At 36.5% G+C, this 26,448-nt stretch overlaps 1 protein-coding gene across 1 annotated transcript; it reads right to left on the bottom strand.

The window, feature by feature from the left end:
• Window positions 1-11,159: 11,159 nt before the first annotated feature.
• Window positions 11,160-19,903, bottom strand: LOC145768868 (uncharacterized). Its single transcript, XM_082580475.1, has 8 exons — window positions 19,671-19,903; window positions 18,948-19,038; window positions 17,346-17,486; window positions 17,043-17,112; window positions 16,129-16,463; window positions 15,630-15,809; window positions 12,837-14,809; window positions 11,160-12,528 (listed from the first exon to the last, which is right to left on the bottom strand). Exons 1-8 carry the CDS (start codon window positions 19,815-19,817, stop codon window positions 12,490-12,492), a joined length of 2,976 nt encoding a protein of 991 aa, XP_082436601.1. The 5' UTR covers window positions 19,818-19,903; the 3' UTR covers window positions 11,160-12,489.
• Window positions 19,904-26,448: the final 6,545 nt, after the last annotated feature.

The raw sequence follows: 26,448 nt of genomic DNA, 5'->3' as shown, positions 1-26,448 counted from the left end.
TAGCATCTACATCTTGGGCTCTTTATTCTGTGGTTAAACTGGATTCTAATTCTATTCTAATAAACTCATGAGAAGGAAAGCTGATAGGCTATTAATTATGAACCTTAGATGCTACAGATCCCAAGAAATGTGGCGGACTATAAGTTAAATTAATAACTTCCTCAATTGGAAGATGCCCTTCGATCAACAGAATAGTTCCTGTACACCGGCTTGTGCATAGGCTATGGTTTGTAGGCTAAGTCTAAAATAAAGTTTCAATGGATTTTCACACAAAGATCGGGACCTAATTTGTGTTTGACATAAGTATAACCTACTTTGGTAAATGCCTTTTTTTCGTTTGTTTTTTGCTGAAGTGAAACCGCAGATGCTTTGTTCGAAACATGCCTGTAGGCTACTATTTTTAAGATGGAATTGTTTTAAGTGATTTACACCCACTTGACTAACTTGAGTCAATACTTTATTTAGTTGGCTATCACTTTAAGATTTATAATAAGAATTGCTTAATAGCTGGTTATTATCACCTTTTTGCAAAGGAATGATGAACCCTAATTTGGTTTCTATCAAACTATGCAATTCTTTTTTCAAGAAATAATAATTTGACGATTAGAAAAATGCGTCTTACTCCACACTTATTCCACTTCAAGACCATACAAACACCATATCTTACAATTTAGGAAAGGTGTGGCCTAATTGTACTTTTTACTTTGTTGATTGTGACCACTGTTTGCATAAATTATCCAATTGTGATATGCTTTAAGTAAAGGAAATAGCTTAAAATCGTGTCAGCTTTACCAACGTTAAGCAAATATCTCTTACAAAGCGAAAAGTTACATTACGGTCCACGAATTGATGCTTTCGGGTTCTTGGCTTAGTAACATATGTCAAAAAGCGCCAAAAAGAAAAAAAGTCACTGATGATGAAGTAGCCTACTATCTTACATAAATAAAATTCTGTTATATCGTGGAAAGAATAAAACTAAAATGTTTTTGGACATACAATACGTCAAAACTGGCTGCAAAGATTTTATTATTAATAAATAGAAAAGTGAACAGAGGTAAATATGCTTTAGACGTCAAACATTAGCCTGCAAGATGGACGAAATCAAATTATAAAAATGCTGCCAAAACTGTTCAAGACCGTAACCTATGGAGCATTATATCCAAACCTGGCTAAGAGGAAGGAACTTGATGATGAAACGGAGATTCTCTGCCGCAAAGTTGCACAGTCAATCTTCATTTTTTTACAGGTTAACTTGATTTGCATCACAAATTAGTTTCAATTTGCATTTGCAGAGCAGGCAACAATTAAAAGATGTGTGGCATGATCTACTGTACAAAGGAAAAAATCTGCATATCCATTTAGCCTACTGTACAATGCATCAAGTTAGTTTTCAAATTCGCTGAGAAACTCACGAAATAAAGTCTTTCTGCTGAGTTTATTGCTTGTATAAACACGCATGACTAGCATACGTTTGCATTTTTACGTCCCTTCAACGTCACCAACTGTAGAACCGATGTCGAAGCCACAATTTTATATGACAACAGCTCAAATTAATGCTAACAAAGAACTTCATCATGATGATTATTCTCTACTCATAAAACAACTGGCCTTTTGTTATTTCTGCAAACAAAAGCATTCACTAGCCTGCACAACATGCATTATATAACTCAGTCAGCGGCTGTCACTTCTATACTACAAAAACTTTACTGCGGTGTTGTGTTTTTCCAATTGTTTTTAGCCTATCTGTTCTTCCAGTTGTATTATGCCATACAGCACCTGCCTAAACATAGCCTACGTTTTGAAAAGGAAACAGCCACACAGCATCAAACAGTTTGAAAGCAAAGTGCAATAAATGTTTAACCACTGCAGAGGCATTTTAGGTGTAATTGTTTGCAGCAACAGAACATATTCCAATGCTTTATAATATGTCGCAACAGAAGAAATAAATGTTTTTTTTTCTCTCTTATGACGTTTCTCTAACACTAATTTACAATAATTGTAAACGAATAGACTATTACTGTAATACTGTACTACTTAATGTCACCTAACAGCTGTCACTGTAACAGTTTCGCAAACAAAAAATGTAAACACATTTTGTGTGTATCTCGACGTAAGTATATTACAGTGTTTGTTTTTTTCCTTCTCTGTCATTATATATAGTAGCTATAGGCTACGCTTACGCTAATGCTTAAACCCCGAATGCTAGCTGCCAGGCTGTGTGCTGAGTGCATTTACAAAAGGAAAGACATTTTGGATAAACAGCGGTCGAATCAATATTTAATAAGTGAAGACAGTTAATAAGAAATCGATATGTTTCGTCAAGATAACAAGCAAGCCTTAATGAATGTGATCGATGGGTGTGTGGTATTTTAGCCTATTTCGTTTTTTTTTTTTTCATTATTATGTTGAAAATTTTATTCCATACCTGAGAAATTTGCTTCGCTAAATAGCAAATGACTTATGTTTACCATTAGCAGTAGACCTCACGGTCAAGCTCAACATGCAAGCTTTTATCTGTTTAAATAGTATTACATTTGAATGTAACGTATGGATCTATGGTCTTTGAAAAGTTTCCTTTTAATGAATGGTCCGCTTAGGTGCATCCCAGCCCGAAGCTGATTTAGAAACAAAAAATACGAAACCCCACAGCTAGAAATAGATCCACATAAACATTTCTTTTCAAAGGAAACAGAAGTTCAAATAGATATTGTGTTGGCTTTTACGGCTTTTGCGGTTGAAAACTCTTCCGATTTAGATGACATTTCAGATGCTTAGGCGCACAACTTCGATGACCCAACCATCAAAACGATGTTTAGTCAACTGCTCTCTGGGTGGTTGCAAAGGCAGATTAAACAAGTAGCATAAGGTGGGGCAATTCCAACAAAACACAATGATATGTAGGGTCTACATTAATCCAACCTTTCAAATAAACCATAAATAAAGCCATGTTTCTGTATTTTAGAGGAGGCAATCGCCCAACTGCCCCCTCTTCTAAATCCGCCACTGGGTTGCTGTCCAAGCCAGCAAATCATTAGCCTATTTTTTACCTCTATTTAACATCTGCAGTCAACCAATATAGAATAAAAAGGAATTGATTTGCAGGCTGTAGTTTTGTACAAGCTTAGCTATACCATCACTGCATCTTCATAAAGTTACACAAACATCAAATTGACCAGGCTTTTCTAAATATTGTAGTCTACTGATTTTACTTCTACAGTGTGATTCTATTCTATGGCTAAGAAAATCCGTCTTTTTTTACGATATTTCAGCGTTAAAGACGGATTTTGCTAGCTCATCCCATCAAACAATTGCATTCACTTTCAGGACAAGAGACCTTTGCCGTTCATCCGCTTGACTTTGTTACCGGAAATGATATTACATACATACATAGGCTACTGCTTCTGAAATTGCTTGTTAAATCTACTTAATTGTTGAGGTAGGTTTGCAACATTTGGGCTGAGAAGTAAAGAACAAGTTTTTTTTTTTGCAATTGCTTGAGTTGACTAATCCTAAACTGTAACTACGGCTGCTTCACTTCATTTGCCTGATTTGGAAAAGGTTGCTATTAAGCCATTTAGGGGTTCGAAAGATATTACCATTGAAAATTAAATGGTAGACAATATACTGCTTACCGTCATAGAATACAGCGAGATGAAGTTTGTAGCCCTCATCGGTGTCAGCGTTAAATTGACCAACACCGCACTGAAGTCGGTTTGTCATTTCTGTACCCAGATGGTTGGTGATGCAAGTATAAATTGGGCCTAGTGAAAGATCGGAGGACTCTGAGGTATGAAGCCCTGCAGGGTGTTTCTGAAATGAATAACGAAATTTCAGGCACTGATCTGCATAATTTTTATGGTGTGGTGGTACCTTATCGTTTTTAATATGCAGAAAATTTTCCTAATACTGCACACCAGTAAACCTTTAACCCTTTGCTTTTCAACGTTTTTTTGGAAGTTAACTGCTCAAGGGGGGGCCTTTTTTAGATCAAATTCAATCAGCTGTTACGTGTTATCTGCTGATGCTATTTCAACAGAAGTTGCACTGGTGTGAAAAAAAATCATTTGTCTATAAGTTTGAAAAGTCATTATTTTAAAATTTTGTATGTTAAACTTGATATTTCAATTTTTGCAAAGGTACCCAAAAACGACAATTTTGATTTATCTTGCCGCTATTTAATTACCGTGCTAATCCGATTTCATGCAAAGTTCTGAAAAACAATGAGCTCGATCGAAGGCACGAAGTGTGTGGTGTGCGGTGTGCCAAATCATTGCATTGATAAAGATTTACTTACGACTTGCGAGCAAATCTTATTGTAAGCTACTCATTGATTCTAAAATAGTTACAATCAGAGTAATATTGTTACACGAATTTGAAAAAAAACAAAACTGCGTTTGTTGTCTTACATTTTCGTCCTAAACTAATGCATTCCCAAACTCATGGCTAGCTTCTAGTTTTATGGAACCAAATTTCTCATAAGTAACAGCTTAGCCTGCTTGAATAGCTGTTTACATCTTCGTTTGTGTATTTTAGGTTTACAATTGAGTTTGTAGTATGAATATTTTTAGTAGAGAGAAGACAATTGAACAAGTTGTTGAAATTATCTGAAATTTCTAAGTTCAAATTAGGTGCTTTTGAAATAGTGGATTTGTGTCAAGTCGCATCACAAATATCATGCAAGCTACATCATAAGTCATTTCGCTTACGGGTGTTTATAAACATGACTCATAAATTACATCCACCAACAATACAGCATTTACATCAACAAAGCTAAGTTCGAAGCTAAACTTTTTATTGAAGATTGTGTCAATCAATTTGAAATAACATTTTTAGTCCGCCAGCGTCGAAACAATGCAACAGCGAATTGAGGAACATGCGTAAACAAAGGAAATGTGAAATAACCCACAGTCAGCAAAGCTACATAAATTTAACGTTTACAAATGTTGAATCAATGTAAAAGGAATGGATTGCTGACTGGGTCGTCATTGTTTGAAGCACAAAAAATACGCGTTAAGGCGACAACATCAGCAAGGCAGCGATTATGTTTCTGGCCAAAAAAAATTAACTTTTGAATTCAAAGATAAAAATGATTATAACGAAGCTTCAAAGTTTGTCGTAAAAAATATTGCAGAGATACAATAAACATAATCATTTTGTGCCAGATTGTGAGAAAACTTCCTAGATTCTTTCCAAACATTTGCAGGATTGCAAATTATTTTTTATAACTTTATATTGCCAAAAAATGGCTTCTTTGTTGAAACAACGTGGCTACAATTCTATAAAAAATTCTTAGGCCTACTACATTGAAGTAATGAAATTTTTTTTTGTGATTTTGCTTATGACGTTTTACAATATTCGAGAAGTAAAAAATAATAATGATGAATTATTTTACAAAACCGTGGTTTGCAAACGCTTCACAAAAAATTGTTGGGGGAAAATTTACCATTAGACGTAAAACGTTTGTAAACGAAAATTGTCGGTTTACGTATTTATAATGTTTATTGCCCTGTTCGAATTATAAACTGCCTGTATTGTCTACCTTTGTGGTTGCCGGCCAGCTTAGAGCAGCATGCAAACTACGCGTTTATGGTATTTGCATTGTGTTATGATTCTCGAAAATTTCCCACAAGGTCTTTATTTTTATCGTGACATTTTTGTGCCTTTTCTGTCCTAAACTTGAAGTCATTGTGCAGCACAATCCACATCGGTTTTTAGACTCAGTCTTCATTGAAAATCTTTTGTGTGGTGCATCATTTCAAGTAGTGTCTTCCCGTAAGCTGTTACGCAAACCGCCCAGAACCAGGTTGATTATTATGTATCTTACAGCCGTTGAGAGTCCGTTATTGTATGTGTGGAATTATTACTGAAGATGTCTGACTACATTCATGCCAAAGTCGAGCAAATTATGCTTTCGGGATCCTTGCCGTTATTTACGGTATTTTTTGTTGATAAGTTTAGGCAGCATTTTTCAAAGATAAATGAAGACATCGGTATTGTTCGTCACTTAGATTTAGTTTTCTCAGCATTGTTTATTCATTCTTTGATCCACTAATTTGTCCCACTTTTGGTATAATCGGATCGTTTATAAATGGCGGGTCTTCACAATAGCCGGCCTCTTATACATTGGCGCAACGTATTCAGATGTTGAATCAATGATGAAAAAAGCTGATTTGTTGTTTGTCTGATGTGACGCCTAGCTTTATGCCTCTTCTACATTACAAAATATTTAGTAATGTAGATGAGGCATTATCATCTTCATTTTGCGCTCTTTGGAACAACACACAGTGCACTGTGAAACAAAAATGCAGGACATAACAACAAGTAGGCGACATAAAGCAGGGAAGGGACATATCGTAGCCATCGAGTTAGCTGCTACGTGTAAATGGAGCCTATCTCATAATTTTGAGTGTATCTCACAATTACTGTTTGCAAAAACGCCATTTCTTTGGCCTCTCCCAAAAGCATTTGCAGTGATACATTTCCTCAATTGCAAGTTTTGTCAATGAGAGCATTTCCATAGAACGTTTATTTCGAAACCAGGGGTTCGTGCATTTACCCAAGAGAAGATTTCTTATTGTAACGTTTTTTATTCGTCAATGAATATTATCTGCTTGAAACAACTGTTTTGAATAGTTTGTGGCCTACATAGCCTACTATTTTGATCGTGGATTGCTATTCTTCTTTGTAGAGCTGATAACGCAAAAAACGTTTGCTATTATTGTTTCTAATTAACAGCTTTGTGATCACTGGCTTTTCTTTTGTGGCATAAGAAATAACGCGCTTTTTATTATTGAGGTCAAACCAAACAAAGGAACCCAAGAGGATGTTTCTCTCTGCTCGCGCATATCGATGCACGAAGCAATTATGAGCTTATGGCTTGTTATCGCAATGTAATCCATTTCACGCTTTGCTGGAAGTGAGCTAGAAATAGCAAAAATTCACCAAAATCTTGAATTTACAAGAAAACTACACAACTTTTAGCATCAAATTTAATATCATCAGATCCGCCTGGCAATTTTAGGAAAAGTCAAGAAAAACCAAGTGCATGGCGTTACTGTGCTTCAAATAATCAAAGGAAATATGAGGGGGGGGCAAATCTGGCCTTCCTTTGAGGAGCAAAGTGTCCAGTCCGCCGTTCACTTTCAATTTTCAAGTTGTTTTGTGCTCTCTAGCATCTTTATGCGACTTACAGTGGGAGATTGTGTAAGCCATTAGGACAAGTTGCACCAAGACAGAAACAAAATTTAAGATATTCTGAATAGAGCTGCGCTGGTTTGATGTTGAACAGTTGATTTTGTATTCAACTACATTATATAAAAACACAATATTATACTCACTAGTCTCATAAAAAAAACGAAATGTTTTAATTCAAATTAATAAAGCAGGCTGAACTACTCAGTGAGTAGGCTATACGCTTGAGACATACAAATACGCTTTCATTTTGGTTTGGTTTTGAATCTTTACATTCGAACTGACAACGGTTTCGATTGATTATTTCTGGTACTCTTGCTTAGGCCTACTTGCAGACTGAAGTTATGAACTACCAGGCCCGGATTTAAGAGGGAAGAGGGTGCAGTTGCCTCGCGTCCCCTTTTGAAGGGCCCTCCGACATGGAAAAATGTGATGTTGTGTTGTTACTATTATTTCCTCTCAGCTATTAAAGTTTCTGCAAAATGCCTCCCTTTTCTTTCAAGGTTAATTTTTAGTCACAAGGTGGCGACTAAGCTTGGCGTAAAGGCATTAGCAACAATGTGGGTGACTTTCAAGTTATCTTGCAAAGTTTTTTGCGCTCACAGCGCGAAAATTTTTTTCACCGGGGCCCCCCAATCCAAAACTGCCTCGGCCCCCTCAGCAGTTAAACTCGTCCCCGTGATCTACTGCTGGTGCAGGGCTGGTTACCGAGTAAGGACATTGGAATACCTCAAGCTGCAGTTGCATCAAATTTTGTCATAACATTATGACCCTCCAATTGTCCAATTTATTTTTGAGTGAGCAATCCCCTACTCCTACCATCCCTATTACCGAGATTGACAAAGTGAAGTCACCGTTAGTTGTTGCAGTGTTCTTGTACGTGAATTATTTCTTCCACTATAGTCGCCGGTGCCGCTGAATGGAGAGCAGTCCTGAAATGCGTTGCTCAAGCGCACACCCCGAGAGCCGAACCAGCATCGCCTGATCTTGAATCGAGCGCTGAACTACTGAGTCAAGGAGGTGGAATCTTAATGATTTCAAAGCAACTTCGACATCCGAACTGTAAACCACTGTATAAAGATTTCCAGAACCAAGTCGCAAATATATCTGATTAATATTCCATGAATAAATATCAACATACCAGCATATCTGTTCAGTGGGCAACTATTAAGGTACGACGTATTTAACAGAACACGTGACAAATGTATAATTCAGACTAAGCTTGCAAACACATTTTACCTTATGCGTATAATTTTAATGATATTTTTCGCTCGTGACTTGACCACGGCTTGAGGCGGTGGAAAGAGTTCCGATATTCCATAATTCCAGTGATCGCAAGTGTCAATTCTGCTCCTAAAATACTTGTAAGGAAAAGTGCAAGTTTAACTGAATCATTAGGCCTAATCAGCTTTCTAACGAAGAAGTATCGATTTCTTTATAAATCAACAACCTTTAGGCCTACAGTTATGTTTTTAAGAGCACAAAATTGAATAGGCTCCTAACTCTGCTAGTTGCAAACTAAAAAGTTTGGTTGTTTCTTTTTTAAAGATTGTTAAATTTTTTTTCAATTTTTTACTGCCTAAAACTCAAAAAGGCCAACCACGAACTTTTGAACATAAATAAATTTTTGTACTGATTTTGTTAAAGTCCAAAACTCCCAACAACCGGAAATTCTCAAGCCATACCATCAGCACTTCGGATCGATAAGCTGGATAAGCTGCCAATAATGTTCCTGTTTTACGCTTTTATGTTTTACACTAATAAGTTTATTTGCTGCTTCTTTAACCGACAAATCAGCTGTTATTTTCAGAGACAGCCCATTTAGGTCATTATAGTTTGAGACATGAATCTGTTCGATTGTGAAACTGGTATTTCGCGTCTCCATTAGCCTACTGTACATCTGTATCCCAGCGGATGTTCAGTTGAAATTACAGTATTGTATTGCTCAATCTGTTATCAGGTTTTGCATGTTGTTGAGCCATTTATCAATGAGTGGTCAATACAAGATCGATTTACGTACTTGCTATTTTTATCTTCCTATTTTGAAACCACTAGGTAAAAAGTGTTGAAACACCTTATATTTTGTTACAGATGTTACGGTAATTTTCAAACGTATTTTCTATTTTTAAACAAAAATGTGCTGCTCGAATTCAAGAATGCATTTCAAAATCAAGCAGTAGGCTACTATGTTTTTTTGCACAGACACAGATTGCGAAGTATTGCAACAGCTTTAGAAGCAATAAGTCTATTAACATCACATCAGTTAACATACACTTGCAAATTTTTGAATGAATTATTCTGTGCAAGCTGGTTATTTCGATTGGTATAAACTAGTGTTGTTGTATACTCATCGCCATCTCTGCTTGCAGCAGATTGCGCATCAACAGGGATTATCTGTTTCCATGAGTCACGGTTTTTAGCTATTTGGCTCAATGTCGTTAAATTGAATTAATTCGGTCCATGGCTGGATGTTGTCATGCCATCGACTTGGTAGTTTGCCTTCTTTCTCTCTCTTTGTCTTGGACTATTATCTTATCGTGGCGGTGATAGTTTCCGTGTCTCAATGGCCTCTATAGCTATACTGGTGGGAGCATCTGCTTCCGGAAGGGCCACCAAAGCCAGGTTGGTCAAAGGTACAAGTCAGACAAAACGCAGTCCTCCCGACTAGAGTAGGAGAGCTCTCTAGTCTCGTAAGACCATCTCCTAATGACAGTGACATAAATCAACACTCTCTTCTAACCTTCCTTGAGCCAGCATGGAAGCAGTACGGCTCATGAAATTACTTGATATCGATATGTCAACCAGTGTTGTTAAACGTTGCCAAATAAATTTCACCACAACTGCTACTAAATTTCCTCAATCGTAATACCGTAGGAACAGCATTTTTTCATGCAGAATGTTTTTAAAAAGACCAGCTCGTTTTGATGGTGTTTTTCCGTTGATCTTTAGATGATTTTTAATGTTAGTGTTGGTGCTAGTGTTTAGTGTGTGTTTAGTGTTTAATGTTAGTGTTTAGTGTTGGTTTACGATTCAAATCGCTTCGTTTCGCTCACTTCCTAGCTCTAAATTTTTCTGGCCATAATTTTTTCCTCGACAACCTTCAAATTTCCTCAGAATACAAGCCTAAATCATTATGGTGGTTTCCATCAAACAATCAGATAGGTTTGAAACCATTGTTTGCACATGGTTGAAGTGAATACGTAAACTAGGTTGAAGTGTTAACTGACCAATAAATTCCCGTCAATTTGATAACTTATCAAATTTCCTTTAAAACCTGGCATCCCGGCACAAAAGTTGCATTTTCTTCACTCACGATATAAAAAATCAACTTTTGGTCCTTCCGGAGTAGGCTATATGTCGATGTGATTTGGGTATGCCACCATTCCACCCCGATATTTCGTGGGCCTCATTATCTTTGGAGAAACCTTCCTTGAAATTTCTTCGAAACTAATCGTAGTCTACCATCCGTGAATTGATCCAACCGGTTACAGCATATTTGTTTCATTCTCGGCAGCCGATAAAGGTAAGAAATCAATTGACTGACAAAGGCGACGATTGATAGTCTTTGGCATGAATCAGCGGTGCGATACTCAAGCCTAGCCTCATGGGCTATCGTCAATTTATGCTACAATCGGGTGCCAAGAAACATATATTTGATTAATAGTCTTAATGGCGACCGTAGAGGCTACACCGTTATGGTTAACGAATCGCAATTGCTCGCAGTTCGAGTGAGTGTTCAGCTTTGTGCTGACTGCCAGGAAGAACGTTCCTTTCTACAAAACATATCTCTTTTCTAGTTAGTAAACCTTCTACTTTAGCTTTTAAGAAATCTAACTTTAACTTGCTTCAATGCGGTGCGAAATTCATGCAATGTAAACGTGACCTTTAATGAGTTTGTGATAGTTTTGTAGTTTGTCTTCTGATGCTTTCCAATGTAATTCAAAACCGAAGAGCAGCCCAGATTAACAGTCTCACGCAACAGTCGATTTGTACTTGAATGACAAAACAATGTGTAAATAACTTAAATAAAGATCAGTTTTAGCTGAACATAGAAAGCACTCCACGATGAAATAAAAGCGATTGCACAATAGAATCAAATCAGTAACATTTAAGTAAAATTTCCAATAAAGTGTAGCAAGGTTTTTGTCAGATAGCCGATAATGCAGATGGAATATTTACCTCCAAGTTGGATATCTCAATCAAAAAAATACATAGGCTACACAAATGAAAGTGGTATCATCAGTCAAAGCAATATGGTTGACATACACTTACCAAACAAGTAAAATAACTTAACGCTTTGTTTAAAGCGTTTCCAATAAAAAACGAGTTTTAATTAGTTAAACATGTTGCTGTTTTACATTGAATCATCGCCTAATGACATTTTTCACGTTGGAAAATCATGCAGCTTCATTGAAGGCACCACTACTATATCCCAGCCACAAACTGACGCTTACGCTAGTTGGGAACGATAAGCAACAACACTCGTTGAACCGGGTTGTGTTAAGTCCACAATGTATCCATGTGTCTTTATGTCCAGGCAAGACACTTTATGACATCTTTAAAATGGACACATAAAACGGTTCTTTCCAACCAATTTAATTTAAATTTGAAACAACTATAGTTCGAAACGAGACTTTAGTTTTTACTACATCTAACATGAGGTTCGGAAAGATGTTTTGAGTAATGAAACTTTCTGGTGAACAAAGTTACTGGTAGCTGCAATTTTAGTTTCACCGAAAATGAAAAAAATAAATATTCTTGTTGCACCTCACACACAGTATAAAAATAGATAACAGAGAAAAACTAAAAAAAGCGTAAGCCTATAAGCAAAAACGAAAATGTCCAAAAGTAGTTTTGCAAATAGACATCTGTTTTGTGTAAAACTTCAATAAATATACTCATGACAAACAGCACAAACTTGTCCGGATGCGATGATCTATTACTTAAAATGTTATATAGAAAGCCAGGGTTTGTTGGATTTTTCAGTTAATTCAATCTACTTCTAGCATTAAAATTCAGCTTTAGAAAGCCGTACTAATACAGTATAACTTTAAAATAACGTCAAAAGCATCTTTCATGATGTCACAAAATTTCTTGGGAAGCAAAGTCAGCTGCGTCAAAGCTCTTCTATCTGTCTTTTGTTGAGCGTCAGGCGCCTGGCGTGTGGCGTCAATCGCCTGACGTCTTGCACTCAATTTTTTGAGCACTTCATTTGAAGTGTACCTATCCAAGTTTTTTTTGTGGTAGTCTGCTTTAACTTTGTCTTTATGGTCAGCAACAAATTCTTTCGGAGATGGGTTAGGAACATGTTTGACTGTGTTTGGTCCAGTCTTCAAACTGAAAAGTACAGATTCATTTCTTAGGCAGGTCACTTGCTCTAAACTAGTGTTTGTGCTAACGTTTTTGTGAGTTTTTTTACAAGTAACAAGAACTCAAATCTTACAAGTTTTAAAAAAAGCAATCAACCTTGTATTACTTGCTGTGGGGCATACTTGTAATTCCGTGTTTAGATAAGATTTATGCCACAACAAATAACAAGATTAATCAATTTCACCGAGAAATTTTTAAGCATGCTTTACAATACAGCATAAATATTTTAATATTTGCGAGGTTTTGTATTCAGATCTATTAAAGTAAAGACTTACCTGGCAGTTCTTGCTGCAGTACCAGATACCCCTGCATCCAGAACATACGAAGAATGCTTTCTTCCTGCACACACCACATTTTTCGTCTACTCCAAGTCCACGGTTTCTTTCTATTGCTCCTTGTGGATTGGGAGAAAACATTGTATGCATTACTTTACGAGGAGGAGGCTGGTGTGAGTTATATGAAGATAACATCTTTAAGTTATGATGAGGTGGCAGAGGTGGGTACTGGGAAGAAGAGGCCTTTCTTTTTCTTGCTTCAAGAAAACCTGCATATGCTGGGTCTTGAGAAGGATGTTTAACGGTTGAAGTCTCTGGTGCTCTTCTTGGAGCATAGATTTTGTTCTCAAGCATTTCTAGCTTTCTGATTTGGTTTTCTAGTTCTACTTTTTGGGCGTTAAGATGAGCAGCAAACCTGGCAGCTTCCTCGTTTGACATAGCGTCGAGTCCTGGAGGATTGGCATGACCTGCAGGAATTTCTGGAATTCTCTTTACTTCCTTGTGAGAAAGAACTGGTCTAGGTAACGCTGGAGTCGGAAAGTTGTGTTTCGACTGAAAGATAGGTGTGCTGTTTATAGAAACACCTCCTGGGGGTGCTCGTACAACTGGAGGTCTAGGCATGTAGAAGCCGTTGCTAAACGCAATTAGTCGGCTAGGTGATCGATTTGCCGCTACAGAGACTCCCACCGCGCCACTCAGATGCTCGGTCGTTCGCTCATGTGACCTTGGCTGGTATGTATCAGAGCCCACAGGAAATCGATTTATTCGTGGTGCATACTGGACTTGCTGCGTACGAACTGGGGTAGGTTTTATAGGGCTTTTGTATTGCTGATTTAGAGCGTCTGCTTGCACTACCATTGGTTCTGCATGTCTCTGAATCGGACTACTTGACGGGTATTGAGCTACGGCACCACAGGCTCCTACTTTTACGTATCCGGAAACGCGTGGCTTAACAGGCTGGCGGAGTAAATTAGCATTGCGTTGATTTCTCTGAAGATCAGCGCTGTGAGGCGAAAGCAATGGAGCCGTTGGGTTGTTTCTGTGTACACTAGTCCCATCGTTATGCTGTGCAAAAAGTTGTGGATTAATATTTCCCACCCTTTGAGGTCCAACCCGATTAGTATTTTCCAAAGCAACTTTTTTTGGAGCAAGTGAATTTGAAGACTCTGCTCTCACTTGTGAAATGCCATTGGATGGTGCTTCATTAACCTTTGGAGAAATTTGTTGACGGAAATGATTTAAAGGATGCATCGTTTCTTTCATGGTTGTTTTTCTAAAAGAGCCCTCTGAAGAAAAATGAGAATATCCTTGTCGCTGCACCTCTTTTTCCACTTCTTTGAATAACCCGTTGAGAGAGGGTGGAGTTTTGGTCTGCAAAGTAGCCTGACTGGGCGAAGTCGCAGACTGGGAAAACCTCCTGGTTTGAGTAAATCTAGGTGTTGATGTGGAATTTAGTTTGTAAGTGGAGCTGCGGAATGGCGACATACGCTTTTTCTGACTTGAACGAGGACGTATGTCTTCAATGTGATCATCAAAAGCTTCCACATCAATGACAATATTTTCAGCTGAAGAAGAAGATATTGAAGGCGTTTTCGTTTCTGAAGAAGCGCGTCTGCATTGGTTTGGAGAAATTTTCTTCTCTGTCGGCGAAGACAAAGATGATGTTGATGTTGAATGGAGAAGAGTTGCTCTGTTTGGATCGGGTGCGATTGAAAGAAGAATAGGTGCTTTTTGCTGCATTTCAGATCCACTCATAAAGCTGCTTGAACGTGTAACTTCTTGTGCTTTGTAACTGGTTTGTGATTGAAAGGTTGGTGCATTTCCATTCGACTGTAGTGTGATAGCGTCAGATTCGTTGCTTCGCATACGAACAATGTCATATAGTTTGTTTTCATCAAAACTGTGTTTTCTCTTATTGTCTTTGGTGTTTGTGGAAGTTTTTTTCTCTAAACTACTGATATTGCTCAAGTTACCTGCAATAAAAATAGAAAAATTAATTATTGGAAAAGGGCGTATGTCATTAAATTTTGGCATCCATATTTTCAGGGAAATGTGTTTTATTCATGATCATCAGAGACAAATGTTCTTTAACACAGTCACGTCTTATCAATGCCACTTTTTGAACGATATTATTCTTTTCAGGGTATAGTTTCCACAAGGAACTGAGGACAGAGTGTGAATGAACAAACAGCAAAAGTAGCAAGGCGAAACTGCTGACCACGACATTTTGGTGTCGATGTAATGACTGAAAAAGATAAAAGCTGTTTCGAGGTGAACTGCTTAGTATTTTTTGCTTGGATCCAATAGGCCTGGTTTCTATTCTAGATTGTCATACTATAGCAAATAAACAAGGGTGTCATAGAGATAACGCAGTTACACTTTGCAAGTTAATACAAAATTTGTATTCTACAGTATATACAATTAAAAGTTTTAAAGCGACAAAGCAACAAACCATACCAATATTACATTCAAAGAGTTTTCATTTTTTGTGTGACAGATAATACAATGGAAAATACACAAGGAGGCACAGTCTTCACAGTGTTCATTCTCAGCGGTTGACAAAGTTAAAATACTACAAGCCCAGAAAAACGAAGGCTATATCTTGATAGAACAGCTGAAAAAGGCGTCATTTTACATGGTTTCAATGTCTAAACATGTTAAATCGATAAAAATTGGCAATTGTTGTAAAAGTGGGAAGGAAACGACCAAGAAAAGAATGATATTTCAACCCTTAAAAATGAGAAAGAAAAGATTATTATGACTTAACGGCGTCATTCAAAAATCCTTACTTACCGTTAGTTCTCGGGGCCATGGAACTATAAGATGACTTTGTTGAAGAGCTGACTGTTGAAAACACTACAAATGGTTTACTTTGGGTGGTGTTGGACATATCTTTTGTAGTAAGTGACTTCGGAGATTCAACTGCTGTTTTACTTTTAGTCGAATACTCTTTCTCCAGTTGGGAAAGCAAATCTTAAAAAAAACAAGGTTGTGATTTTTTTTTCTGAAGTGGAACTGTTATAAATATTAAAAGTTTCCAATAAAGCTTTTTGAAAGTGCCACAGAAGAAGCTAGAGCAAAGGATTGTTTTTGTAACTTTATGTGTGAAAAAATGGTCCAGAATCATATTTCTTTGTCCTACAACTACGCTGAATGACTCTTTTCTGAGGTTTAAAAATTCGACTAGGAAAGCAAAGGAAAAGTGTTCAGAAACAGATCTATAACAAAGCGCTACTAAAGCTTACTGCGTTGAGAATACCAACCAAAGAAAACAAGGAGGATATAAACTAACCTTGCTCGTGGTTCCTGCTCTTTACTTCTTTATGGTCAGGAGTAGTCATTTTTGAAACCTTTTTCGACAAATCAAGAGCGCCACAGAGTTGTGAAGATTCAATTTTGTCTTTTGAAGTCAGATCCCAGGCCTGACCATTTCTTCTCACTGGATAGACCGCCAACGAGTAATATTTTTCAACTTCGGGCAAAATGTCCTTCGCTGGTTTTAACGAACCTTCAGCGTCTTCAGTGAGATTCTTCTCAGAAGATAGTTTAATTGCATCCTTTACAATTTCTGCATCAATGTTTTGGGGTACAGAGGTAATCTTTAGCTTTTCTTCTGCAGGAGCAAGTCTAAAATTTAAAGAATCCAAAACTCAACAAAACAAAGCAACAATTACATATTGTAGATTGGAAAACAATTGTAAGCTCTCATTCGAGAAATGTGTTGTACCGCTTACTGTAAAAGCATAGCAATGTCTATGCAGAAATGTGCTGTTCACCCTGCCTAACGTAGCTCGCGTAACGTAACGTGGCTGCCTAACGTAGCTCACGTAACGTAACGTGCCTGCCTAACGAAACACGACAAAATGTAATATTCCTCATAACATCATCACGACATTCAGAATGTAAGACAAAAGATCAGTGTTGCACTGAAGTTTTCGAACTTTGCACTGCAGCATATCGGAAGTGAAAGGCAACGTTTACAGCCTTACAATCAACTTCTTTCCCCATCTTATGCAATAACAAGTCAATTGCTTTACCATCATCTGGTGACATAGGCAAGACGTCATTGTCCATTTGCATTGTTAGAGCTTTTTAAATGAATAAGTGAGTTTTGCATTATGGGTAAAACAGCACAAGCAATGGGGTGTCATTATATTTACGTAATGCAATTAAGCACTAATTACGATGTAGGCGGATAATAATTACCGATTGTGTTCCGTAGTTGACTTGTTGTATCTTTGAAATGGCTTCACAATTCCAATGACATTGTGCTGGGCTAAATATAAGTTTTAATGAAGCCTTCACGCTATAACAGTATAAAGGTTAATCGCATGTTTACATATTCTACTGTTCTAATTGCAGTTACACAGCTATACAAACTTTGTGATGCAAGTAATTTGGCATGAATAGGCATCAACTTGAATTGAATTGATAGAAGTTGTTGATGGATGAACGAATACGAGTGAATGTAAAAAGCTTAGAAAAAGTATTTGTTAAAAAAAAATTAACCTGTATCAGTGATGATATTTGATGTTGGAGCAACAAGACACGTATTAGATGAAGGTGTCCCTTCTTCTTGGAAGTTGGAGATTGAAGAATTAACCGTCGCTTCTAACAAAAATTGTTTTACTTTAATTTTACCTGCACAAGCTGCATAATAAAGCAGGTTCATGGCAGAAGTAAAGTTAGATTTTTCTTATAAAAGTATTACAAGGGGAACCTTTATACTTTTTTTTGTTTACGTATAAACCTACCTTCCAGTTTTACCTACGCATTCCTTAAAAGCTGAGAGGGGTTAAGTTTACGAAAACAAATAAATTTTTATTTGATATCTAAAATAAATGACTATTTAGAATATACAGAATAAGTCCATAGTGATTGTGATAGCTCTTAATGACATTTTTAAGCAAGCGACTGAATTTTTAGATGTTTTGTTTTCTAGTCTTTTCTTTCCTGTCTGCAAAGTCTTTATTCTATTACCATATAAAAAGTCAAAAACGACGAGCTATTGCAAATAATCCTTGAACAAAGTGTGAACTTCTACACTGACTTCGTACCAAAGCAAGCTTCCCCACATCTGCAATGATGGCATACGGCTGCAAGACGGGCTTGAGCGACAGATAATGGATCACTTTCTCGTGTGCCTACCTCTACCCACCCGGTGCAGCATGCAAAAAAGATGATACCAAAAACGAATTGTTTGGATGGTTGTTGGTTGGTTGGTTTGAATCTTTATCCTCGGAAGGACAAAGCCTTGATAAGTTATGCCTGGTAGTTTCGCATACTTGTAGAGGCTCTTGACGCATGGCCGGTTACCGAGATTGGCAGTGAAGTTTTTCGATTGTTTAATTGAATGAAGTTGTTCATGATGTTTTATGGTGATGTCATAAAAAGACTTTCACTTTAATTTGTAAGTTGTGGAAAAGAGCTTCTAGTCTTATTCTAACCTTTTGTAATCTGCGTTCTCGCTTTGCATAAAAGCAAAAGAGGGACATGGTTTTCGCTTCTATTTTCCACCTAATGTTTATGTATAACGCTTCACGGTTAATTGAGTAAATGTAGTCTATTGCATCTTTTGTATCAGGTTCAGACTAAGGAAAGCTATTCTGTTGGCTGAAGAATTAATTAAGTCAAAGACTTTTTGCGCTAAGATTATATTCTCTTTTTGTCTTTGTATTCACCAAATTGATGCTTCCCATTCAACTGTTGGGTGAACGGAGTGGTGGTGGATTGAAATGTGTGAGTCAGTAGAGTCAGTTGAGTCAGTCAATTCATGAGTCGTTCACAGAACACGTGCTTGCTAATCCACACGTCATTTTATGCTCAGCAGTGAAGAGTTTAAAAACCCCTTTCCAATGATCTCCATATGCCATGCTTGTGTGAGCATTTCTTCCAGCAGGAAGGGATAAAGATAATTTGCGCATACTTTATTCCATACTTTATATTAGTTGACATACGTCGTACTTTGAAAGCTGATAGCTAGCAGAATTCTATCAACAAAGACGTTATTAAATTTTCACAGCAAAATGGGGCTTTTAATTTTGAGTGGGCTCCGACGGGTTGAAAATGATTTTGCGACGTTGCTATAGAAATTATCCTCATAAATATTACCTTTAACTTCTTCGACAAAAGAATTTGATTTTCTGTCTTCTTTGTATAGATCAGATTCCATTGCATCGCCATTTTTTTTCTGGTCGTTCTCCTACGCCACAAGTTAAAGCGATGTTAATATTAACTTTGTTACCAAAGTCTAAAGTAGATTAATCTTTGTGATCAGAACAAAACACAAATCGGACATGGCAACATTAGTCATGTAAAAATTAAGGAGAAACTAATTGTCTCTCAAAAAATTTTAACAATTGTTACACGACAAGAAATAAATCACACGCTATTTCTAAGTATTGTTAAACTACGAATAAGAAAAGTAAATTTGCTTTTTTCAGGAAATGGCAACACTATTTTAAAACTTCTAATCTTTTAGTTTTACTGACTTAATCTTTGTTCAAACACTTTTCAAGAAACGTAATTTAGCCTAAATGAACTTTTTTTAAACTTTAGCAGTTCAGTTGCCTCTCAGAGAATAGGGATTCTTACATTTTAAACAGTGGCTATAAGGAAATTTGAAACATAAGCGTGCAACGTTTTTTCTGCGTCCAATTACGTTTTGTGTAAAATGTTAATTTGCATCATCAAGGAGAAGAGGAAACATGAACTTTGAGGAAGAGCAAAATATCGTAAAGCCACTGAAGCAACAAATTTGCATTTCAGCATGCTTGGCGGCCTTATGCTTTCATATGCGCAGACTGTTCTGACTAAAAAAATGAAAACTCTTACCTTTAAACGCATTTTGTCTATGAGTTGTCTCTCTAACCAATTGTGATGAATAAATTCCATTGACAGTCTCATTCCTGTGTCAGAGGCTTCGCTAGACGATTGGTGGGAATTGGCAGAGTTTGAAGGGGACTCTGTTTCATTTGCCATTGACAGATACAAGTTAAAATCAAACACAAGCAATATTACAATAGTGTTTTAACCTTATTTTTTATAGTATGCTAAAGCTTGTGCAACGCCTTAAAAAAAAAAAAGTTAATGACAGGGTTGTTTTCAATACCGTTAAAAAAAAAAACAAAAAAACAATAATATATAATTGAATAAAAACTTCCTTTGAATCAACTATGGCAAAAATCAATTCCATCATTTTCTGAATAGCTTTCTTGAAAACTAGCCAAAAGACAGCACATTAGATGTAAGAAAGATATTCAGTTTAGGTAGGGTAAGAGATACGATAAAGCGTAGGCCCTACAACGCTGCACTAATCTGGCTTGAACTGATCTGAACTACTGATATTACTTTAGACTTGTTGTTGCGCTGAAGTTGCATTTTTTTCAATAATAGTTAGCAGAGACAATTTGTCCATGCCACAGGGGTTTATTATAACAGCAGAATCCCAAATCTCCTGAAAGACTATTTATTGTAATGCATCGGACGATGTTGCTTGAAAATGATTGCTAAGTGGTTTTTTACCGTATCGAATTGTATCACAGTGGCCCTTAGTAGCATTGCTGATCGACACATTATTTCTGGCCACATCTCATCTATTCATGGCATAAAAGCAATCTGGATAGTTCAACTAATCCATAGATCACTGTTCCTTGGGAAAAAAGTGCTTTGACGTCACTTTGGGCTTTTTTAATTCCACTTTACCTCAGCTCAACCTAGAAAAAAAAAGAACCGAAAACAAAAAGCTTTTTAACTTTATCTGGCGCTAAGCTTCATCTTCTTAACCTGTCGGGTTCCAAGAAACCAAAAACATGGTATTGTTTTAAGTGCACGAAATCGCTGTCTTGCTGCAAAATGTGACTCAAAAAACGTGCATTTGAGCAACGCCACGAAGTATTCTTGAACGGCGTGACGTAAGCTTTCTTAAAAACATAGAAAAGATCACTGAAAAGGTTGTATAACTTTATTGCAAAAATAAATTTGATGTCATGATACAAGAACTGATCTGTTTTGTGTTATGCTAGCATAATCGCGGGTTTTGCTGAAAAAAGAAAGCTACTAGCTGTTTGCCAATCGAAAATTGCATCTTCCCTTAATGTTCACTTGCGATATTAATGTCGGTTCTCAGAATGATCTCAAAAACTACGAACAAAAGTAAAATCCTTGCTGCTTTTTTTGCATATTTTTGGGCTAATTCTCTTTTACTGACTTAAAATACACAATGCTTTGTTTACACTGAAACTCAAAACTAAATCTTTTGTGATTGGTCGCCTGCAGCACTTCGTGAAAATAGTTTAATGCAACTGAAAACTTGGTAACAGTGTTTTTAAGAGTAAAATAGGCACGTAAATGTATAGTTTTATTAATTCTCAACAGACAGCTTCTGCTAAAATGCTGATCAAGTAAACAAGCTAAATTTTCAAGTAAAACCCTGACAGGTGGCATTGCATAAAAGCGACTTTCCTTTCATTTCTGCGATGTAAACTAACACAGCAACAAATAGACACAACAAACCTTTGTTTTACAAGAACCTGTGGCTTTTTGAACTGTTAGCAAACCTCCAATGAACCAGACTAAGCTGAAGACGTCAAGAAAGCTAGGCATAAAAGCTACACGATTTACGTAGTGCGGAAGCAACAGAAGCATTGATGGAAGAGCAGGCGGTTTGCCTATATGCGAGTTTCCTTGGTTTTTTCGTGAAATGTCATTTTTGAAGCAGGAAAATTAATCACATTTGCTTATGGTAACTAAACGTGTCTGAGGTAAAAACTGAATTCCATCTGCAAAAACACTGCAATTATAGATACAAAAATATTAACGAAGAGATTTGTCGTTATGTATCTGCTTTGCTATTTATAAGCCCTGTCTAGCCATTGCATTACGGTTTCTAGATTTGTCAGTTTCAACAGTCTTTATGTTGTTTTTAAATAACAAATAAAAACTTTCTGCTGTTAACAAATTAAACGGAGCACTTATTTGTTTAAAATTATGGCTCTTTTTGGTCATACTTGCAATATTTGATAAATGGTAAAAAGAAACCCCGTCTCGAATCCTGGCCTGGACCCACAACATTGACAGAAGTTTTTTAAAGTATCAAAAATATAACGCAGAGTAAACTTGCAAGCACTATTTTATGTTTTTTTCATTGCAAAGGTTTTCCAAAGTTCTCAAGGCTTGATCCTGAAAGCAAAGTCGCTGTTTTTGCATCGCTTTAAGGCAGCTGATCCATGAAGCGAGGTAGAACCTCTAATTTTTGTTTGTTTGATAAATGCAAAGCCTCACGCTTTGCACAACGTGACTCCAGATATAACAAGCATCGTACTTCACTTGTCTTTGCATTTCAAGAAACTGTTGCCATGGTTAAATTGGCGCGATTTCAAATGCAGCTAAAACGTGTGAATAGTGTTCCTTCTACTAAAGTATTTCCTAATGAAAATTAGGATCAGTGTCAAAAATCTCAACACGTAAGCCTATAGGGTACATGCCAAAACCGACAACCAAATCAACGAAGAAAAATGATTGATGAGTGCCATAAAGTAAATTTGTCAGTCTGAAACAATTTCAAAATCAAGGATCAACCTGCTGTGTCACTGATTAGACTTGCTGATGGACTGCTAGCACCCTTGTCATCCTGCCTTCTGGGCAAAGTATTAATTTTGTATTTGTACCTTGCGCGAAAGACGCTTATCATGACAAAAGTTCAAAATAAAATGGACATCAGCGCTTCCTTGTACAGTAGACATGAAAACATGTAAAGTTTGTATTTTATCTGAAATGACGGGATGACGCAATGTTGTTATCTTAGAAAAACGAAAATAAGCTTTAAACAAAAAAAATTCTGTTCCTGTTATTTTTACCAACACTGAATTAGACCTCACTGCAAGTGGGCCTAATTTTTTTCTGATTGAAACTCTATTTCAAAGAAAGGTCGTTTTCAATAGAAAGTTAGAAAGAGAACTTTTGCAAACTGGGCGTGGGTTCTTTCCAGAATAATGACTGCAACATGGGCAAGATTCCAAACCCAAAATAAACGTTGATTTGAGCAATCAGTGCATTATGAAAATGCCAGACAAAACAATCAATTACATAAAAGTAAATGGCAACATGTAACATCTTTCTTGGATTTCAAATAACTCAGTGTTGACGCGAGATGTGAAATCATGATCTCATGACGTCAAGCATGAATGACATGTCTAAAAATAAAAACAAAAACAATTTCCTCTTTCGGTCAGGGTCGATCATAATGAACCAATTAACAAAATGTCAAGCCTTCGATTTGGTTATATGCAACAAAACCTCCAAAACAATGAATTGCTGATTATGTAGCTAAGTAAATTTATTCATCAGCCGAATACTGAAATTCAACCAAAAACCTCAAACAAGATCTAGATAAAAAAAATCGTGTAATTCATCCACGCAATCTCAAGTGTAATCTACTGTGCATATATTTTGTAGTGATTGAAATCTTATCCTAATTCTGTTGCATGAAAGAAATTAACTTTTTCCTCACTGAGTAGGCTAAATATCGGCTGCAAGGCCGAGGTCAACTCTGCTGTGCTTCGAAAAAAAATACTGACTAGGCTGAAGGTAAACACGAAATTTGGCTTCAACTTTGTCAACTTAATCCAAAATTTTAACCGCAAACTGACGAAGCATAAGCTTAGTAAGCCGCTTTCCAGTTTTTATTAATTTTCTTTAACATCGATTTTCTAAATGTTGATCTGGAATCCGGCAAGGATCGTATAAAAATTCTAGGCAATCCGCAGTGAGACAAAGATTTAAAAGTTGTCGTTGGTTACTGGATTAAATCATCCAAGCGGTTAGCTTCAAAATAAATCAGTAACCTCTGAAGAATCTAAAAGTTTTAAATATCTACCTGTAATCTTGCCAGCTGCTGGTGAAACTCAAAATAACACTTCTGATTTAATTTGGCTTGCTGAGTTTTTACTTTTTATAAGTTTTACAACAGAACATATATTTTAGTCAAACCAAACATAATCAAAACAATCTGACTGGTTTTCACAATGTAAGCATAATGACAACACTCGTCATTTGTAAAATAGTACTATTTTCCATTTCCTGTAACATCTACAAATACGCTTACACAGTTGTGGTCTTCAAGCTTCTTCTACGCGTGTTTACGACAGATTTTTCAGCTGTTCATGTCATTTCAAAACGACAAAACAACTTTTCTCAACCGAGTTTATCAAATGTCGTCATTGCATCTGGCACATACGTTGTGTTTTCACTAAACTTAGCACATTGATCTTTTGAGCCTTGTTTGCTTCATCATGTTGTCAATATCTCGTTTGTTAATGCTAATTATAGATTTGTATTTCGTAACTTTTTCTATTTCATGTATCCTAACTCTTGCTACAAATTTTCAAAACGGACGATGTTTCAAATCTTTTTTTTTTCATTTTAATGCTTTAATAGTAAAATGGTATCATTGTTAAGAGACTAGATAGTCTGATATCTTTCTATAATCTGAGTTGAGTGCAATTGATCGATGGTGATTAGTGAATCTATTCCAGTTTCAACAAACTTCCTCCCTCCCTCAAACCAAACATAGCAATACAGATTTATGTCAAAGCAATACATTGAACTGCCAAAGACGAAAGCATTTCTTGTGCAAAGTAGCTTAGCCTACTTCTAACTTTTATTTTAACTGGCCTTGTTACTGCCATCTGGCTCTCGGCAACAGACTTTCTCTTGGTGACAATTGACAATTCTAATAGCTCAAAACTTCCATATGCTTATTGCTTAGAAAGCGGCTGTCACTAATACCAAAGAAGTTAATCACACAACAATACAACTTCCGACAAGGAAATTGTTGCAAGCCTTTTCCTTTTCTGACTAAGCAGTTACCAACAATAGGCGGCCATGAATACGATATACAAATTTATCAAACACGAAAAACGTCTAATAACGATACGGTTCATGTTCTGTCCCTCAATTCTTGTTTAAATGGTTATTTTTACAGGATAAATTAAAATTTTTATAAGCTGCAAACACTTTCGACAGTTGGTTCTATCTTTACTGATAAATGATCATGTCTTTTACCCAGCATCATGGGTTGACACTGCCATTAAAGTCCACGTAAGCCCATAGCTTTATATAGCTTTGAAAACCATAACACAACAACAACAATAATGTCACATGTTTAGCCCAGTGGGTTGATGCTTATATCATCAATGCTCTTGTCTGCTTAAACAAAATCATATGATTCAGACTGTGCTTTCCTGCAGGTAAAAACGACATTCTTCGCCAACAGAGCAATGCATCAGTAGGCTACTAAGGAAAATTTAATGTGATAGACCGAGACGCAAAGGCATCAACAAAACTATCCCACTTCTAATGACTTGACCGACCGCTCTAGCGTTTTTGTTGTTTCATGCAAAGTTTTTTTTTCGCGCAACGCTCAGAGTTCAAGATGGATTCATGCAAAGTTATTGCAGCGGTTTTTACTTATGTCTCGCGATAAATAACTTACTTTATATTTTTAGCTCCACTATACTGCATGCTTGCTGTCACACTACCTTGACTGGTTTGATAACAGCCACGATTACTCTGTTCAGAGACAGCGGTACCTGGCTCGAATACGGAAAGTGTGCCAGCACTATTGATCAAGCGCAAGAATGACCGGCGCTTAAGGCACTGTCGCCAAAAATGCAAAAAAGCACAAACCAAGACTGGGGTTGATTCAATCGGTGTGGTGCGTGGCGATCTGACCACACAACATACCGCTCGCCTTATCACATCAAAAATGTGCTATCCCCAACGTGTGCCTTGAGGCTACAAGCAACACAAAAATTTGATGGCATTTATCATTCCCGTAGCCTACTACACTTCGATCACTTCAATAAGTCATCTTAAAACTCTAAACGCAAATCTTTGTGGAATCTTTCGAAGTAACAAATCTTCTTTTAACTAATGACGTGATGAACTAGCTATCCACTTTTAAAAATATCAATATTTCCGATATGTAAAATTCCATCTTTAAGAGTTAATAACAGAAATAATATAACTTAATATAATTTTTGGCTGTTATCTAGATTCCAGTTTATTCAATATTCACAAGTTATAGAGCTCTTAAATTTATCAGATATAGCAAAAGTAAGTTGTTGATACTATCTTTTAGATATACACCAAGATTAAATACTTTTTAAAGTTTGAAGATAGAAAAAATATTAAAATGAATGCGTTTATTCAGCGTTTACCTTTTGCCTTGTCCTTTTTCTTTAGCTTCTTTTTTGAACACTGTTTTTTAGTCTCCACGGAACAGCTTTCAGCCTGAGTAATTTCATCACAAATTGGGGGTGCAGAACCACATGCAGACTTACAATTTTCTGCGAAAAAAAATTTAAATTTGATTGAAAGTGCGTGATATCTCCAACAGCAACAAAAGGTTAATACATTAACAATACCACTCGGTAATGTCGCTGATTAGTTTGGCCAAAGGTGGCTAAGCATTGGCCCAGGCTCGAATTTATTTATGCTTTTGGAGTGATACCTTGTTTTATGTATATGGTCATTTAATGAGCAATACATTAAAATATATTTAGCCTTATAACGAACTAATGAGCGATCTAATTATTGTTTTACTTTTGTA

The sequence above is a fragment of the Aplidium turbinatum genome, chromosome 4 (assembly GCF_918807975.1).
Source record: "Aplidium turbinatum chromosome 4, kaAplTurb1.1, whole genome shotgun sequence".
Taxonomy (NCBI): Eukaryota; Metazoa; Chordata; class Ascidiacea; order Aplousobranchia; family Polyclinidae; genus Aplidium; species Aplidium turbinatum.
This window is presented reverse-complemented; position numbering and strand designations above follow the sequence as displayed.